The sequence below is a fragment of the Prinia subflava genome, chromosome 5 (genome assembly GCF_021018805.1).
Source record: "Prinia subflava isolate CZ2003 ecotype Zambia chromosome 5, Cam_Psub_1.2, whole genome shotgun sequence".
NCBI lineage: Eukaryota > Metazoa > Chordata > Aves > Passeriformes > Cisticolidae > Prinia > Prinia subflava.
The window spans coordinates 53686415-53705819 of NC_086251.1; the positions used below are offsets into that span (position 1 = coordinate 53686415).

The following is a 19405-nucleotide window of genomic DNA, read 5'->3' on the forward strand; positions in this document are numbered from 1 at the left end:
TAAATGTTTGCTGATAGCAGCAAGGACTTTTACAGAAGCTGTGTTGCTGACTGCACTGCTTTAAGGGAATTTCTCTTCTGAGCTAATACAGAGTTCAGTAGCAGGAACAGAGGGAAGAAGAGAGGGGACATCGTTTTGCAAGAGCTGTTGAAATGGATTTTTTTTTTGGCTGAAAATTCCCGTTGTCTTCTGATATTAGTTCTCATTTGTAGAGAAAATTTTTGGTTAATTCCTTTCTACTCAAGTTCCCTCATCTTTTTAATGATACTTAGGATATGCAAGTACTTGGTTAGTATTTCTTTGCTATTATTATAGGTGTAGAACTTGGAAATAGATATGTGTCACACTTTGCAAAAATTGAAGTACATTTTCCTTTACTTGCAGGTAACTGTGTTGACCTCTGGTTCATCACTTTTGTTTGAAATTTCAACAAACAAAGAGGACACTAAAATTTTTGGCTAAATTTGGAAAGGTTCAAGTCCTGAGTTTCTTCCACTCGTGGAATTGATGTAGTTCAATCAATTCAGAGCACAAATACTTTCTGGGTTGTGACCATTGGAATGAGTGTCATTCCTTAGAAGGGAACAGTTAAGCTAATTTTATAGGAATATTTTCAAGATATTTAAAACTTTTTTTCCTTAAGAGGGAGATGAGTAAAATTTCTCTTCATGCTAGATAAACTGTACAATGTTAATAATTTTAGATGTCTGTCACCAGAATTGTTTCCAATATTCTGGACAGCAATTTCCCCAGTGTCATTACTTCACCCTTGCCCTTACAGAAGTATTTATCTGATCAATCTTCAGATTGTGCTAGACTTTCTCGTGGCTGTTAAATTGATGTATTTTGCTTGTGATCAGCAACAGCACCAACCTTGTATGTTGAATCTCAGTTTCATTGCTAACTCATCTCCAAGGTTGTTTAAATCAGTTTTCCATTGCATTTGATGGTGCCTCTTAACTCCTGCAACAGACTTAATCATTATGGTTTGACATCCTGTGCCAAGGCCACTGATACAGATATTAAACAAGATTGGTCCCAAAATCTTGTCCTTCAAAAACTCTTATTCATTTATTTCCAACCTAATATCTCTTCAGCCATCTTTTTTTAGGGAAAAAAAATAAAACAAAACAACAAAACACAACTCTCTGCACTTTTCAGCTTATCTAGTTGAAAAATTTCCATGCAGCGTCCTAGGTGAGGCTTTTCAGTAGTCCAGATACTCATTTCTTGTGTGTTCCCATAGGGTACAGTTAACTGTAGGAAAATATGTTCCATTTAAACCTTCTGTTGCCTTGGTTTTTCCCTGCCAGTTTCAAGTTCAGGAATTTCATGATTAATTGGAAAAAAAAAATTGTCTGCTCATTTCTAAATCGTGCTCTGCTGTTTTTGGTAGATGCTAGGAACCTGTGCTGCAAGAGTGCTTTTTTTTCTTTCTCCTTTAAAAACCTGCTTCTCATAAGAATTCCAGGGTCATATTCTCAGCCTGGCCTCAGCCAGATGGCACTTAGCTTTCTAAATTTGTGATTTCCTGCTTTACACACTTGCTCCTGCTGTCTGTCCTGTCTTTGTTCCTGTTCTTTTTTTTCTATCTTACGTACCAAAACCTAAACGAAATGCTTTGTTTAGGGAGTCACACTTAAATGAGTTTTCATCTCTGCTATGTTCTTGTTGTATTTGAATCCCACTTATCTTTTCGTTGTTATCTGTGTCTCTGTTCTGAATGTCCTTTTAAGTGACCATGTTGGTTTCACTTTATGGCAATTCCTTCTTTATACCTCTGTGCTGAGGAGCTTCCAAATCCCGAAGCAGATCAGCACTTTTCTGTCACTTCCTGGGAGGAGGAGATGTTTGTTTAAGCATTCTTTTAGGGTAGCTGCTCATCTCCCTGCATCTGGAGTCCTTCCCTGGGAATTTTCCTGTTGCTTGAGGTGAAGATATCATGTTTCCAACTGGAGTAAGTTCTAGGACTCCTTTTCATTTCCATCTTTAGCGTGTCTGCAGGATGCATGATGAGAGCCCATCTTCAAGTTCCAGAAAGGAAAAAATGCTGAGCCCTTCAGGGGATGATCAGAACATCAGCTTAACTTGAGGGGGTTGAATTGTCTTGCAAGGAGTGTGTGGCCAGAGATCAGCTTCACTGCATTAGAGCTGGTGCTTGGACACGCCATCCATCTTGATCCTCTGCCTAGGGGAGTGTTATTTGTAAGCTGTCTGCCCTTTTGAAACCACACATCTTCGTTGACAATTTGCTTTTCTTAATTCTTTGACTACAATCCATGTATTTTCTGTTGTAGTTTCATCAAAGGGTGTTTCCTCTGATAAGTTTTCTGTACTTGCCAAAATAAATTTAAAAGGTAAAACTACCTTCTGCTGTTACTGAGATGGCCAAAATTATTATGGACCCTTCTGTTCAGTAACGATGTGTTTAGTTAATATCCAGGGAGCTGAAGTTTCCCAGTGAGGCTGAATTCTTTCAGAATCCAAGTCTGACTCCAAGGAATCTATTGTCATCTTCTTTCTGTTCTTTTCTTGGAAAAAAGTGAAATTTAAGAGGGAGAAAACATTCTGAATAGTAGCAGTTTGGCCAATTTGCTCAGTGTCCAAACTTCTGATTTCTTTAACTCTCTTATTCAGATCATGTAGGAGGAATGCTTAAAGTGGCATTTTTGTGGCTGGTGAATGCAAACTCCGTTTTCATTCTATTAACAATTTCACATGGCAATGGTGTAATAGTCTAGGTTGGACTTGCATTTTCCCAACACTGGCCCTAGCTCACAGTACATTAAACCATTCCAAATGCATTTTATGTAAAGAGAGCAAAGTTTCTGCTTCAAAAGGCAATTTAATGTTTTAGTAACTGTACTAAGAAAATTCTCCATTTAACTTTCTCAGGCTTGTCAGAACTATTCTTGAGGGCAGGCTGCCTTTGCCTGTGGAGACCTTATCAAGGCACCTGAAGTTGTTCCCTGTTCTGATGATGGGTTCAAGCTCTCACAGTCCATGTTAACACATTGTACTCTCAGTGTTCATGTGGGTAGGAATTCTCTAAATTCAGCCTCCCTTTAAGGCTATAATTAGTGCATTGAACAGGCCTGAGAGTGTCTTTTGGAAAACTGAGGTCTGTATCTCCCGGTCTGGATTTGTCTGATGTGTCAGAGACCTTTCTGGTTATCTGGCACCAAGTGCACACTGAGGTGAGCTGGTTTTGCAGTAACATGGTACCTTGAGACTTGATGGGTTGAAAAAAGTTTACATTCATTAAAGATTGATCAGAATGGTCTAGCCCAGAACAAAAATGCAACCTTTTCTGAGTGGAATGCACTTACCAAGTCAACAGCTGTGAGTAGTCTTGTGGCACCAGCTCACTTTCAAATATCATTACCTGCTGTTGACAGAGGCAGTGGTCACCACATCCAGCATGGAATTACAAGAGATTGCAAGAAGCTAATAATTTGAACTATTGTCACAAAGTTAACAACAGGCATAAAGGTAGAGATAAAAATCTTTCTTAGTTTCGTACACAGCTGCTAATATAAAAATACCTATTGCTTAATGTTTTTCTCTCTTGTTTATATTTTTGAAGTGATTTCTCAAGGTTTTGCAATGGAATTTTGCCTCGGGAAATAGCGATCCTTAATTTCAGTGGCTTGCCTTAGAAGAAAATAGTCCCCAAAGTAAAAGCATTCTTAGATGGCTTCTCAGTCATGTCTCATCATATCTTGCATCTAGAAGAGCTCAAAATAAGTCTTGAATATCAGTTTCAGAAAACACCGTATCCATTATATAATTCCATGATGCACCCAAGTGTTGAAGACTGTTCCCCTCTTGCCCTCTCCATCGTGACAATCCATCCCTGTGTTTTTGCACTTGAATGTAGGGATATAAATTGGCTTTGATGTAAGATATTCTTTATTCCATATGTTGACAACCCCAAGTTAATGAGGTGACAAAGATAGCACAAAGTGATGCAGGGAAATGGGAGCTGTGGCATGGGAAGCAGCAGCATCTACTGTTTGAGCCAGAAATTGAAGTGGAGTTGAAAGCCTTTGCTTTGCACCAGTGAGGTATTATAATCAGCTGAGTTGCAGCATCTTGCCTCTTTGAGAGGCACCATCTCCTTCTGTAGAGCTTCTTCTGGTATGCTTAGTCTCTAATTTAGAAAGGAAGGATACCAATTGGCATGTAATTCTAGAAAGAGTCTCATTTCTTGTTCTACCTCATCCAGTATCCAAATTGCATTGCACTGAAGTTTCTGTTTCCTATTCATTGCTTCAAATCTTCAGGTTCTGACTAGTTGGCAAAATACAGAAATTCTCTCTTGCTTATTATGTGAATTTTTAATTTTGTTCTGTAATATTTTTGCGCAGCATTTACTGAAAAGAGGAGAAAACTAAATGAATGTACTTACCCAAAGTGTTGTACTATGGCCAATGTGTTTTTGTTGATTCCCAAGTAATACTTTTTTTAATACCCATCAGGGAGCAAATTGACACAAATATTTAGTGAATTTCCAGAGATGAACTTAACTTCTTGCCAAATTTGTGTGGAAATGCTTTCAATATGCTCTGAAATATCTGCTTTTAGAAACTGCCAATGCCCAGTCACTACTGTGTAATCTGTTGTGTAATTATACTGTGTAAATATTATCTGTAGGCACACTGCTCTCTATCAGGGCACTGTCTGCTGTTGGAGCTTCCACTGTCATGACTGTGATGGTCTTAATGTCAAGTCAAACATTCAGCAAGCTTCTCATCTTAATAAAGCTTCTCATCCTTAAAATAACAGGGTTTTTCCACTCCTGCTTCTAGTTTAAATACAAGTACATAATTTGCAGAAGGAACTTCAGTGTTTTTTTGTGTAATTTTTCATGTTTTCCATTTCTGTTACTGGAATTGTGCATGTTGTAATAACGGGGTATTGTTCCTATGGAAAATACTGATCATGAACTCTTCCTTTAGGTTGCCATAAAAATAATTGACAAAACACAGCTGAACCCAACTAGTCTACAAAAGGTATGTTTTCACATTTAATCTTTCAACTGTATTATAACTTGTTCACTTCCCCACCTCCTTCCATTAACCCTGAGTGCCTGTGCTGGAGAATCTGAAGCATTGCATACCTTTGCACACGTCTGACTACCGTATTTAATAACTGGGTTTGGAACAGATATTTTTGACGACCCTGCAGTTGTTCAAGCTGAGTTCGTACGGAGCTGTAAACTGAGAAAACTGTGGTATTTGCCACATCCTGTGTCTCCCAAGCAGAAGTGACTCTGAAGAGAGGACGTCTGTGGTTTGGTGTCATGCCCCCATGTCTCCTTTGTGCCAGTGACTTTGTTAAACTTGGAAATACAAAACTTATGTTCTGTCCTCTTAAACTGGCCTTGAAAATACTGCCTGTGGACTGAAGGCCAGGCAGCATGTGTGCCTTTCATGTAGTTTGCAGCAGGAGAAGTGATGCAGTTGTATGAAACAAATTGGGCCATGGCCATTCTGATTTCTTGCCCCTAGCTCTGAATGTTTAATGTGCTGTTAGAGTTGTATCACCTTATCTTTTTAGTACAGAGTGATAAACCCTGCTCTTTCATTAAGCAACCCAGTCTGTTTGGTAGTCCATGCAGGAAGTACATTTAAATGTTACTTTTACTCGAGACTTCTCTAGCTCTGTCCTTTTAAGTGCTTCAGTCAAAGGATTTTTGTTTACTTTTGAGTACTTTGATAAAAACCCCCTTGAAATATTTCTGTTTGAACAAGAGAATATGCAGAATTTACCTGCAAACAAAATGAAAGAGTAACTAGAGCAAACCGGAGAATATACACATTTGTATTTTATGCAAATACTAAAAAGATCATGTGACTAGATTTTTTATCAAGATGAATGGTGCAAAAGTAAATTGGAAAAACACACAAGTTCTTACAGTTTATGGTTTTGTTGAGAGGCAGAGAATAACCTGTAGAAGAAAGGCTCCATCATCTGAGCAGGCAGCAACTTTGTATGATTCAGGATATGGGGTAAAAGTAGATAATCTGGTTATTTTTGTTAGAATTTTTCACAGTTTAGTCCCTGAGGTTATTGGTGGTTTCTGGGTAAGCAGGGTGAAAATAAAGTGCAAATTAGATAATATGATGGATTAGACAAAGTTGATTTCTGTGGCAGATTGCAACTTGGAATACCTAAATAAGAAGGATTGAATGCTTGAAGTACTTGAAAGCGAAACAAAAGCTGTGTGGTAAAAAGGGGAAAGATCAGGGCATGGGAGGAGTGGTCAGAGAGATGTAAAGAGGCCATGTTTTCAATTAAACATGTAAAATCATAGTCCTTCAAATGATGGGCTCTGTGGGCTCTAATGCCAGTTAGATGCTCATACCAGGGTACAACAGAAACCTTTTACGAGTCACAGGTGTTCAGCTGCCAAAGCCACAAGCTGGAAATGTGCATGATGGACCTTTGATTACTGAGTTTCAGCCAGCTCAGTGTCCACTCATGGCTCCATCTCTGTTATAATTTAATTTTTATTTACAATCTATAAAATTAGATTATGAAGTGTGATTTGTAGTATGATCTTGTGAACTACTGGATTTTTAACTAGGAGTCTGGAAGAACAGTACCAAATAGCAGGGTAGATATCAGATCAAATATGTGGAGTGAAATTGCTAATGTGCTCTCCTCTCTAAGCTCATTCATTATACAAGCACAGAAAGAATTTAGCAAGATGTGTCACTTTTCAATTCAAAAGCTGAAAGCAGTTTTATTAAAATTAAATACCTGCTTGCTGTAGGAAGCAGGGTGAATGCAGAACATACTGCTTGCCAGCTTTGCCTGACCAAGGCTTTTTATTTTGCAAGCCTTTGCCCCCTTCCCCCCAGCACTGCCGGCAGTGCCGCCGCCTCGGTGCCTTTGGAGCAACTGCACGCGCGACCTGTGGATGCGGGGGAAGCTGGGATGGAAGTGCTTCCATCTTGCACTTCTGGAGAGAGAGATAAAATATTTGAGGTATGGTGGGGAGGGAAGGGCTGTGCCCAGAAGAGGGTGTGGTGTACAGCGTCTCAGCTGCGGTGTAGCTGCATGCCCGAGTCATCCTTAGGTGGGGAAACAAATGGTGATTAAAGGCTGCCAGTTCTGATTTCTTTGTGTTCCATCTTGCACACGGGTTCTTCAGCTGCCAGGAAGAAGTTAACCTTGTTAAGGGCTTGCTTTGCTTTCCGGAGCAGTAATTCTTGGTATGCCCTCGCTGCAGCCCTGACAGCGCGCTGCTGATCCTCAGCTCTTCGCAGGGCTCGGGTTTCTTGGCTGTGCTGAGGAAGTTCTGAGGCAGCCACACGCAGCCACTCTTTACTGTTGTTTTAGGACCTGATTACTGCTCTGCTGCTCTTGCTTAGTGAAGAGGAAGCTGTAACTTGTACTTCCCTGCTTTGAAAGAGAAGGGAATTCTTGGAGGTTTTTTCCCATGCTGGTGGTGTTAGTCATAATCCCTGTTCTCCACAAATGGACTTGTGTATGCTGTTCCAGTGGATATCGGTTTCACTGCAAACAAGTGCTGATGCTATGGAGTTCACTTCCTCCTAGACAAAAAATAAAATTGTTTGGGTTTTTTTTTCTTTTGAGTTAGCAATGCCATTATATGCAAGGGTTTTTATCAAGCCTCTGTAATGGCACTAAATCACTTCTCATTTTCCTGTTTTAGAACTTGGCTCCTCAGCCAAATATTTTTGTTCATTATGTGCAGATGTTTTGCCACTTACTTAGGCAATACTTATTGTTAAAGAATTAAGTGTTCTTAAACATGAATTTTAACATGTTTCATGTCCTTTCTGACCGTGGGTCAATCAGTGTTTTAAGAACTGCAAAAAAAAAAAGGAGGAGAATTTAAAATCTCAGGCTTTTCTGTTTATAATGAGTATCCCTTTCTATTTTCAAGTTGTGCTTAGTTTGAGGCAAACTTGTATTGTGTAAAGACTTTTTGCTTGAGGCTCTTTATTAGATGTAGGGCATATTTCAGTGAGCAGTTACCAGGAGAAGCCTAATACACAGATCAGGCTTGAGCTGGCTTGGGTCAACATCCCGTGAAAAACCTCCACCTTTATGGGAGAAGGTGACCAGGAGAGGTTGGTGCTTTGCAACTGGCACTAACTCACTTTTTAGCAAACCTTTTCAGTATTTTTTTAAATAAATTGTTACAGTCTTGTGATAGCTACGCAGGAGCACTTCTAGTCTGTCTTTGGCTGGGTTCAAAAAGAGTCAGCCTAAAAGAACCAGCTTCCATTGCTGGTTCGTTGGGGGTTTTTTATTCAGTTTTTTGGCTCACAACATTAATTAAATGGCATTCTTTTCCTGTATCTGACATGGCTTACACTCAAAGGACCAGACCACAACAAAGCTGAAAGCCATTTGTTTGGCAGACTAAGGATGTTTGTCTTTGCCTGGAAACATTTGTAGAGCTCCTGTTGACGGAAAATGAGCTGTTCAACAAGCTGGGAGTAGTTTTTAAGCTCAGTATTAGACATTCAACTGATGAGAACTGTTTTCAGTTGTTGTCTGCCTTTATAGTTTCATTATGACAAGTAAGTTCCTAAAACGAAGAAAATAATTTTCTGTATTGAGAACCCTCGTGTTACATTTTCTGATACTGCACTTTGTTCTGTGTTCCTGTGGGCAGGAAACCTCAGAGGTGTGAGATTTTATCATATCTGGCTGTTTGCAATGAATTTTATTGTGTGATGATAGTTATTATGTCATTTCCTAGAAGCTGGTGCACATAGTATTTTGGGGAAATGAAATCTTTATTCAGCATAAAACCTTTATCCAGCATACTTTGGGAAAATTGTATGATGTTTTACATTTTATTCCTCTATAAGAAATAGACTGTAATACATACTGCAATATCAGGCATTTGCAGATATCTCCTTCTTTGTCAAAATGCAACATAGATGAACTGACCAAGGGTACACAATCTGAAGTGCCTTTATCTAACTAAAATTACACTTTGGTGGTGGTTGTATTCTATTCTCAAGTATTTTTATTTTTAATTTCCTTTGAGACAGAAATAGTCTGTTTTTTAAAAGAGCTTGTTCCTAGTCACCACTTGAACAAATGGCTCATAATGTAGAAGCTGCTTTTTGACATGCTTCACTGGGGTTAGTAAAGCAAAGTAGTCATTTTGTGGACCAGTGTTTTGGTGAAAGTCTGACCCAGGAGGCTTTATCTGGGTATTGGGGGTGGAAGATAGCAGATATCAATTGAGAGTGAATTTGAGAGTGAATTAAGCAAACTCTCTTTGAAATTGTAAAAACTGATAAGAGGCTTTCAGTTATATAAGCTGTGATTAAAAGTATTAATGGAGTATTCAGAATATATTATACACCAGTTTAGCTGAAATGAATGAAAAGCAAGAAAAAAATAGCTATAGAATCAACTGCTTTTAAATTCCTGATGATCAAGAGAGAGATGATGTAGTCTACCCTGCCTAATTACATATGAAAAAGCTCCAGAAATAACATAGTTGAAAAAAGAAAAGAAGGCAATTTCACCTCTCTAGAGGATAAAGAAAATGTGCACACAGAGGTTTTGAAACTATTTTGCATGGCAAATAATTTACTTGATCAATCAATTGTGATTTCATTTAAGCAGCTTGTCATCTAGCAAAGCGTCAGGCACAGACCTGGATAGCAAGATAATTAAAAGCATTTGGAAAACTGTTTGTTTTTTCTCTATGTTCAGGTCGTGTGCCAAGGCCAGCTGTGGCTGTAGCAGGGAGATCTCCTGGGCAGTGCAGTGAGGATTGCTCCCCAAATGTTGGCATTTGCAGAAATTCTATGAATCTGAAATGTCAAAATGCAGAGAATGGTTAGAACAACCGGTCTCCATGTTGTGAATTTGTCCTATTGATTGATTTAAAATCCACCCCTTGCATTTTCTTTTCTTAAAAATCACAGAGGCGTAAGGATTTTGTTTTGTCGACTCTTTAGCGGTTTTCTGGTTTTTTTCTAATGTTTCAGCTTTTTTTGTAACAAAATTTCACCTTTTCTTTACTTTCATTGAATGAATATACCTACAAGGTTTTGAGTTGTTACTTATATGTGTAGACATACCAAATTTCTTCATTTTATCTGAAATCTGACCTGAGCCAAATCTTCCAGCTACACTTTTTTCCCCTTTACTGTAATTAACAATGCTGTTATCCCTATCCCATATCTACAAAACTCGTGGGTTTCTTCCTGTGTCTGCATTCCCTTGGAGCTGTGGACTTCTATTCTGCTTCAGTCTCTTTACATGAATTTCAGTATCATCTTAGGTTACTGATATTCCTGTAGAAATTTGTGTTAGGTTTCTAATAAACTTCTTGATTACCCCCACTTTTTGAAGCATGCTGTTAGAAAATAATTGACACTGAAGAACATCAGCCCTCTGTCATCTTGGGCTGGCATGGGTGAGCTGCAGAGGGAGAACAGCTGCACACTTGACAGCCATGTAGTGTAGTGCATAAAAAGAGAATTCTTTGGTCTTCTGAATACAAGAGTATTTGTGCTTCAAGTTTTTTGTACTAATATTTTATCTTGGAACTGTTTTTAATTAATCTGCTATTTGCCAGCTTTGTTCAGACCAATGTTTTATATTGCAGTAACACCACCCGTGGCATTTTTAGTATTACAGTTACAAATTTGTGTGTATCTTACAATAGCCTTTTGCAGAAGAGTTTTGAGAGGTGAAAATAATTAACAACTGTGCAGTCATGACTGTGCTTTCATTTCTACTTTGTTAAATGTCACTCCATATTTTCATTCAGTTGCAGAAGGACAGTGTGTGTTCTGTGTGGCAGGCAAAGTCAAAATCTTCAGAAATAGTCAAGCAAAGCCCTCTTCACACGAGTATTGGCAGTGGGGGAGGGACAGACAGGGCATGAAACGTGACAATATCCTTACAATCAGTACACTCTCTCTGGATTTAGGACGGGGGATGTAGTGCCATCCTGCAGCTTGAAATGGGCAGTTGTCCCTCAGCACCATCCTGCTGGGGTGGGCTAGAGATGGAGTGCTTTTACATGGGGGAGTTGTGTGTTCAGTGAGATTTTTCAGTTTAAAAATTCCTGTACCTTGTGTGTCAGTGAGGGTTAACTGCAGTGCTTGCACGAAGGGAAGCAGCAGGATGGGCTCAGGAAGGCACCGTTTGTGTTCTGCCCTGGTAATTTTGGCAGGTCCAGGCAGGCCTGAGGCTGTGTGTGGAAGGGAGTCAGTGGAGCTGTGCTGGCAGACCCAGGGCTGAGTGCTGCTGTGCCTCAGTTGCCTTGCAGGAATGCTTCTGAAGGGCTCAGGGTGGCCTTGTCTTCCCTTCTGTCCTTAGAACTTGCTCCTTGCTGGTGTAGTTGGAGAACGTGATTTTGGCACAATAGAACAGCTGATTTTTCACCTGTGATCTGCTGTTGTAGCACAGTCATTCCTGGGCTTTAGCAAAGTACTGGGCAATGCTGAATTCATACCAGTAACATACTGCAGTGGTCTTCTGAAGGTGTCCTGGTGGGGAGCCACGAAAATGTGGAATTGTACTTTTTGTGAAAGGAGGGAAAGATGTGTGAGATGTGCTACCGAGAAGGAATCTGCGCGGGCTCACAATGGTCTTCTGACCCCAAAAGTGTGCAAACCACATCTCGCTTCTTTCCTGAGCTGTCCAGAGTCCTACCTGGGTGTTTTTGGGGTTTTGAGGGTTCATTTGTTTGAGAGGCATTTAACTCTCCTTTCAATAAGTGCTTATTTCATGAACATCATTGAAATGCTAATAATGTTTCCCCTGTGTGTTTAAATAAATGTATCAAAGTCTTTAAGGAGACCTGCTGTTTGTAAATTATTTCATTAACTTATTTCATGTTTTGTGTTTGTTTCAGCTCTTTAGAGAAGTAAGAATAATGAAGATCTTAAATCATCCAAATATAGGTATCTTGTTTCTCTCACATAATTTCTATCTCTGGAGAACTTTTAGCTTTTTCACCATTAAGATTGTTGTGGCATGAGTTTAAAAGTTAATTTTGCACTAAAGTGTGAATTTAAGATAGCAGTAATAAATGGTATTTCAGAACTGTGTGTTTAAAAAAAATAAACATTTTAGTCCCTTTGCACAGAACTGTTATTTGCATAGCTGACTGATAAATTTGCTCTTTTTGAGTATAGTATTGATTTTTGACTGAATTCAGGCTCTCATAAAAAATTAGCACATACACCAAAACCAAGAAGTGGTCAAGAATTTTTTGAAGTTTGTACATTTAAATGATGTGGTACTCCAGTGGGACTGTCAGCAGACTGGTAACTGATGTGTCACTACATGTGTCAGCTCAGTGCACACACATGGCTATTGTGTGAATGTTCTGCTTAGTTTAGTTATGTTCCCATGTTAACAGAAGCAAAGTATTGTTTCTTGAGAATATGTTGTTCTGTATGAGTTGACCAAAAGTGTTTCAGTATTCTCTACATCCAACAGAAAAAGCTTCTTTAGAGTAAATAGTCTGATACTATCAAGTGGCAGGCAAACAGTTTGGGTATTTTTCTCTCACAGAATTCTGGAGGGGGGTTAACATAATAATTCTGCAGCTAGTGAACTGATGACTAAATGTCTTTCTTTTCTAGTGAAGCTATTTGAAGTAATTGAAACTGAAAAAACTCTCTATTTAATAATGGAATATGCAAGTGGGGGTAAGTACCTTTTTGCTGTAGTGACACATGTAAGCAAATTGCCAAGTGGGAGAAAGCACTTGTTTTCTTGAAAGTTTTGCTTTCTTTTTCAGCAAATATTTGTGTCAAGGTAATGTAAAATATTAAGCAAAATCTTTAATATTCATTGGGACTTGTGTGGTTAACATAAATAATAAAGGTAACTTGTAAAACCAGCTTCTAAACTTACTACAACTTAGTAACATTTGGGTTTTTTTCACAACTCAAATTAATTGGGAATCTTTTCTCGGCTACTTATTGTTCCTGCCCATAATAAATACTCATGTTCTCATTTTATTGTTCTCAGTTCCCTACCTCTGATGTCCTATTTTGTATAAGATATTTGGTAAAATTATGTTCAGATGAAACATTTCTGTGTTTCTTTAACTATTGCTTTCAAAAGCATGAGCACTGCAACTTCTGTTTTTAGATGTTGATGACATCTTACATATCTTAATCACAGGCCTTCTACTGTCAAGAATTGCTAGGCTTAGCCTTATGTCATTTTAGGAGGAGCTTACATGCTCTTGCTGATTGTAGAGGGGATAGAAAAATGCACATCATGCAGTGTCAGATATTTTCACCAGAGCCAGAATTAAGGTATTCAGGCTTAAGTTACTCCTTACTGGCTAGAACTTAATATCACTCAGCTTGTCAGTGTGACCCTTGAGCATCTGAGAATCTCAAACAGTTGAAGCTCTTTAGGTTTAGGAAGGAGATGTACTTTCTTCAGAGAAAATCAGCATTGAATTCACTCTCTTACATTAGATTATGTGAAATGTAATCAATTGCTACAAATAAAGCAAGATTCTCTGCCCACCTGTGTTTTCTTCCAGCAGCTTCCTGAATGCTCAGCCAAGATTTGCTTACACAGGAACAGAGTGGGTATTATACCATTAAAATACTGACTAGTAGAGGTGTTTGGGGAGACATCTCTGTGTGGTTTGATAGTACTAGACTTAAAAGTGAAGCCTTATTGCCATCTAGTGATTGGCCTATAGGAGGTAGAAAGGCCAGTGGTTCTCTAAAGGAGTGAGGAGCTTTCATAGGGTGATAAGGAGAGGTAAGTGCTGTACTGGTCTACAAGGCCAAGAGCAGTACCTTTTGATGTGCCATGCTGTGCAGGACAGGTAATCACAGTGGCAGGCATTAGCTTCCCTATTTTCTCTTTATCATCATGATGCACATGAACTCTGGCTGCAGGATGAAAGACATTATTGCTACAGCTGCAGCGCTTCACAGAAATTGGGGATAATTCTTACCCTGGTGTCTTTTTCCTGAATTATGAAGAAGTGTTCAGGTTTGCTGCTTCAAGATTTTTTAAGAAACAGCTCTAAAATATAGCTGAGAGAGTTACCTGAGTTGAGTATTAAGGAATACACTGCAGAGGGAAGACTATTTTATAAGAACTCCTGACATTCCCTCAGATGGCTCGGTTGTTGCTTTTCCTGCAGTGTTGCTTTTCCTCCTTTTTTATTGCAATTTGGTGGAGTTGTGTCTTTTAAAAAAAGAAATGTAGTGTTACTCAGATCTTCCCTTGCTCAGTAGGGAATGTTTAAATATTTGAACCACTTAAGTTTTTATGGTTTTTGCATACTGGTGAAGACTTCTAAAACCTGTTAATATTTCGTATTTGTAGTTTTTATGTACATAACTGTTGGTTTTTAGTAAAGAAAATCTCACATACTTTCACAAACATGTCAGTGTTTCATGGACCAGTGGCCTGCACCTAAAGCTCCAACACTGTAGTCTGTATTAACATTCTCTAAAATGACTACATTGATTAAAGAGGGGAAAAACTGAAACATGGTAGATCTTCAGGAATCTTTAGTCATCCACAGCCATACAACAGTGGGCTTGTTCAGTGTATTTTACAGCTGTGATGGCTGTGTGAGGGATTATATCAGTGTGTCCTGCTATGTGCATTCTTGTGACACTCCTTGTAGATACCTCTTCCAGGCCTAGGTTAAAGCTAAGGTTTCTGATTTTTTTCAGAACCATTTTATACACATGCACAAATCAAAATTTTAGTGTTGGTATGATGGCATGTACAAATATCATCAACTGTTCTCATATATGAAGCTTTTTTTTTTTTTTGAAACAAAAGAAACTCTTGTGAGAAAGTCTGTGAAGGGGTAGATGTTGTCTTTGTTTACAAAACAGAAGTATGCTGCTCAGTTTCTATCCTAAGTAATTGGAAGGAAATGGTTTCCTTTGTGTATGTCCAGTCACTCATTATTTTCTTGTAAAAGACATGATGGTGTAGTAAATTGCACAGCAGTTGTGCCTTGTTCTCTTGAGCTGTCCTGTAATCATAAACTTGAAGTACAGTCATTCCAGTGAAGCTGCTGTGGGCAGCTGCTGGAGAGGAATCTCTACATTCTGAAATTGGCATTAATGTGTCTCGTTATTGAATTGTAGGGGAGGTGTTTGACTATCTGGTTGCACATGGAAGAATGAAGGAAAAGGAGGCTAGAGCTAAATTTAGACAGGTATGTATAACATTCCTATATGTCAGCTTTCCCCTCACCACTGTTTTTAGTGCTGAAATGAGTAAAACAGCTGTCCTTTGCATTTGACTTGCAGCAGTGTTCAGCATGTTGTGGGCTTGTAGCTCTGAATAAGAAAAAACTTAGGTCACAGCAGTATTTTGAAGGAGTCAGTAGTCTGTTCAGTGGTGCTGATTTCCTTAGTGCTGAGTGCCAGGGTGTCCAGGAGTGCCAGAACATAGAGACTCCTTGGATTGGAAGTGTATTCCATTCCAAAATGCATTTCCTCTGGGCTGATTTCATATGTTCTTAGCTCAGCAGGTCTGTAACATTTTGGAAGTTGTTCAAATGTAACAGGCTACAAACAGGCCAGTCTCAAAATGCAGACACTGCATGTAATAGGGATCCATTCACGTTCATCTGCTTACATGAGAAGATACTATTTAATAGTTGTTCTAAAGAGTCACAGAAAAATAATTTCTAGACTTGTTAGTTTAGCTTTCTTTATGATGAATAAGCTAGCCCTGCCAAGATGTTGGACTTTCATTGATCTGCAAAAGCGTTTCCATTCTACAGTAAAGCAGTACTGAGCATAACCAGATATTCTTGCATAACTAATTTAAATCCAAATGTCTGCTCTTGTAGCATCTGGAGTTTCAGATCTGACCAGTCTTACACACTTGTTTTGTATTCTTGTGCTGAAATTTGTAAATGCCTATTCCCGTTGGTCACTTGGATAGCCTTGGTAATGTTGTGAAAAATAATAAATGTCAAAATTATGCTCCAGCTTAATGACACTTGAAAATAATGAGCAGGGACAAGAGTGGTTTTTTGAATGTTGTGTAGGGGGTTTAAACTGCTGGATCATGGCAGTGAGGTGTCAGTCATTTCCCTGTTAGAAGAGGAAGCTCTGATGGTTTCACTTCTTAAGTGTAGCCATACATAAAAGAAATTTGATGTAAGATATGAGACTTCCAGGAACTAAATTAATGATTTTGCTTTGTTTTCTCTCATCTTATTAAATCTTGTATTTACCCTTTTTAATCTTTTGGGAGGAAAAAACCCCACACCCAAACCACCACCACCAAACACACAAAAAAACCCAAAAGCCCTGTAGACTTCATCTCCCCAGTAGTCATTTATGATTACTGGAGTTCTACAGCTTGACAGTAAGGAAAACTTCCCTTATTCTTCAACAATTTCTTACATGTCTTTTTAAAGCTACCGCCTTCACTTTCATATTCTGGTAGGTAGAGTGCTTTCCTTTGTGGTTGAAGGTTTCTGGTTTATGCTTCTGTGCTGTGTTGAGAGTAGAAGGGGTGGGATGTGAAACAGTCATTCCCACTTCAGCCATCTCCTCTAAATCCCTGGCTGTTGCCTTTGTAATGTCACTTGAAGAGCTTCAGAGTAACTTGAGAGGATTGACTGTTCTCTCTCAGATGTGAATATTGGAAACTTCTGCTGATAGCCTCTCTGCTCTCAGTCCTCAATTTCTTTCATCAGTAGCTATGTGGAAAAAGATCTTGCAGTAATTACATTAAATTGCACGTTTCTTCAATAAACACCTATTTTTTTCTAAAATTCTAATTTTAGTCCCCTTTAAGTGAAAACTTACAGAAACAGGTCAAGCATGTTTTACAGGTACACTTAGTGCTTAATTTTATGAGATAATGTGGGTAGTACAGGATATATGTAGTTTCATGTTCAAAAAGAAATGTGGAGGAAAAGAATTTAAAAGGGAGTTACCTGCTGAGCTGCATATTTGACCCATCAAGAACTTGGTTTATGTACTCCCAGCCTGATGATTTTCTGAGTTGGTTTGTTGGGCTTTTTTTAGTATTTCAGTAGAATAAATGCAGTCACCAGGACAGCTGTGCCCTGTCCTCCCCCAACAGCTGATTTCCTTGCTGCTGAGCTCAACCAGTTTTAGAGGACGTTGATCTCAAAGAAGGGAGGTTCTTGAAAGCTTCAAAAACCTCAGTTCCTGGGGAAGAAAGAGAGAACCCTAGAAATAAGCAGAGGAGAGGAACTGTAGCACAAGCTGATTGGGCTTTGCTAGAGAGAAAAGCATTCATGCTGGATGACAATCAGGTAACTTTGATCAGAGCTTGGCATTTTATTAGATGCTAAAGCTCAGGCTGAGGGACAGTGTCAAAGGAAACAAGGAAACTAGATCTTGCTGGGTTCATAGGTCATAACCCAGCAACTATTAACTATTCATTTCACCTTACTGTAGTCCCGGAATAGCTTTGTATGGCTTTTGGTCATTGTTGGAGGAAGAATGCACTCTGCAGGCCTTTTATCTGATGCAGTGCAGCTGTTCTCTGTTAGATAGAGACTTATGACATAATAGTCTTCTTTTTTTTTTTTAATTTGTTAACTGTTTTAGCAGACAGTGGCTCTTTCTAAACTGAAGGAACAGTTGTGCCGTGGTGTTGAGATTAGTTCTTACAATAGGTTGTATTATATCTTGTTCTCAGATCATGTTTCCTCTTTCAGTAGATGTGATTTCTGGATCAAGCACTTGTGTTTTGTCTGAGGAGACACTTCCTCTCTAGCAGGCAAAGAGCAGAATTTGGTAATCCTCCCTTCTTTGCTTGTTAAAGATAAAAAGGAACTATTTTTTAGTCCATTTTGTTAAACATATTTGTTAGGTTTTTAGCAGAAAAATAGAGTTTAAAAGACAGTAATCATATTATTCCAGTTGCACTTGACAAGGAACAAAGGAGAAGATACAAAATCTAAAAATACAAACATGCTATAGAGTTCTCCATTTCAAACTCCTTTTGTGTAGCCATGTGTGAGAGATTCAAATTGAGAATGTTTTGCATTCTTAATGTCACCCAATTCTTCTTTCCCATTACAGACTTCCAGGCAGTTCTGGTTCAGTTTCATCCTTTTTCCACAGAAAAATCTGATGCAGAGCATCAAGTCTCCTTCAATTTGTGTGTATTAATTCCTTCTCTTTTCTGCAAGCAATAGTATCTGGCTTTCTTCAGTCTTCTCACTGTTTCCCTGCTGATTTAGTTTGGAATTCTTAATGCTAGTGGATGTTAGGACAGATCTTAGAAAATTATAAAATCCACAAAATACATCTTATTGGTTCCAGTGTGTTCCATGTGTTCCAGTAAAGCAAAAGAATGCTCTTAGCAGTGTGGAAGGGGCCTTGAGAGGTCATTTATCCTTTTGTCATTTAATCCTTTTAGAGAATGGTTCTTCTTCCTAGAGAGAACATCTTCAAAACCTAGATTTATACAGATTTTTTAAACCACTCTTTAAAAAGTTTTTCAATGCTCCTATTGTTACTTCTAGGAAAAAGCTCAGATGCTTTTCCCCCTCTTCTGTTCACTTGCCAAGTGTCAGAAAATTCCTCACACAAGAAGGTTAGGAAGGGAGGGAGCTGTCGATAGAAGCAGTGATGGAAGGTGGAAGACAAGGGTTTCAGTCTGGTGCAGCCATGCTTTGTGCTATTTTTCATTCAGTTAAGACTGCTCTTCTTCAATTATTAATGTCCTACTCATTGCATTATTTCACTTCATGTGGATTGGACTCTCTTCTGCAGTCTCTGTGCCATCCTGTGGCAATGCAGAGGAGTTCAAAAGCATCTCCTAAGGAAATTACTGATTGATCATCTGCTCAACCTTCCGCTCTTAGGCAGTCACAATAAAGCAGCTCAGGAGTGAGTGGTAATAGTGCTGTGTCTCTGCAATCCTGAATAAAGCCTGAGGTGTTTGTCATGCTGGCAGCATTGGAAGCCCCTGCAGTGAGCTTGTGACTGGCGCTGAGGTAATGGCAGCAGAGAGAAAAGGAAGGGAAACCAAAAGGATGGGACAAGTGGTGGCATGGGAGCACTGGGGCAGTATCAGTAACTGGAAAAATCTGAACTTGCAGTCTGAAAGAGGGAACCAGTACAGAAAGGAAAAAGCAAAACCAGAATGAAAGTGTAGGGAATGGAAATAGCACTTCAGCTTTCTGCCATTGCATATGAGTGATTCAATATTACAGGACACAAAGATCACTTTGGTGCTTAAGTTTCAAATACATAACTTACTGGTACATCAGTTATTTGACCTACCAAGAACTTACCAGTACCTTTCACATGCTCTAAATGCTGAGAGAGAGAACCCTTGGCTCCTTACCTAAGGAGCACACTAAACTTACACTAAACTGATGATCTGATCACAAGTTATTTTCTTGTAACAGTAATGCTTCCTCACC

The 19405-nt window shown here is 38.9% G+C and overlaps 1 protein-coding gene across 12 annotated transcripts in view; it reads left to right on the top strand.

The window, feature by feature from the left end:
- MARK3 (microtubule affinity regulating kinase 3) overlaps positions 1-19405 on the top strand; it is a 61694-nt gene that overhangs the window by 13492 nt on the left and 28797 nt on the right. For 10 of the 12 annotated variants that reach the window (XM_063399429.1, XM_063399435.1, XM_063399441.1 and 7 more), the window contains 4 exons: positions 4962-5015; positions 11879-11927; positions 12615-12680; positions 15120-15190. In XM_063399429.1, coding sequence (XP_063255499.1) covers positions 4962-5015; positions 11879-11927; positions 12615-12680; positions 15120-15190 — 240 coding nt within the window. The remainder of the gene's footprint in view (positions 1-4961; positions 5016-11878; positions 11928-12614; positions 12681-15119; positions 15191-19405) is intronic. The other 2 variants (XM_063399438.1, XM_063399431.1) reach the window with 1 other exon arrangement.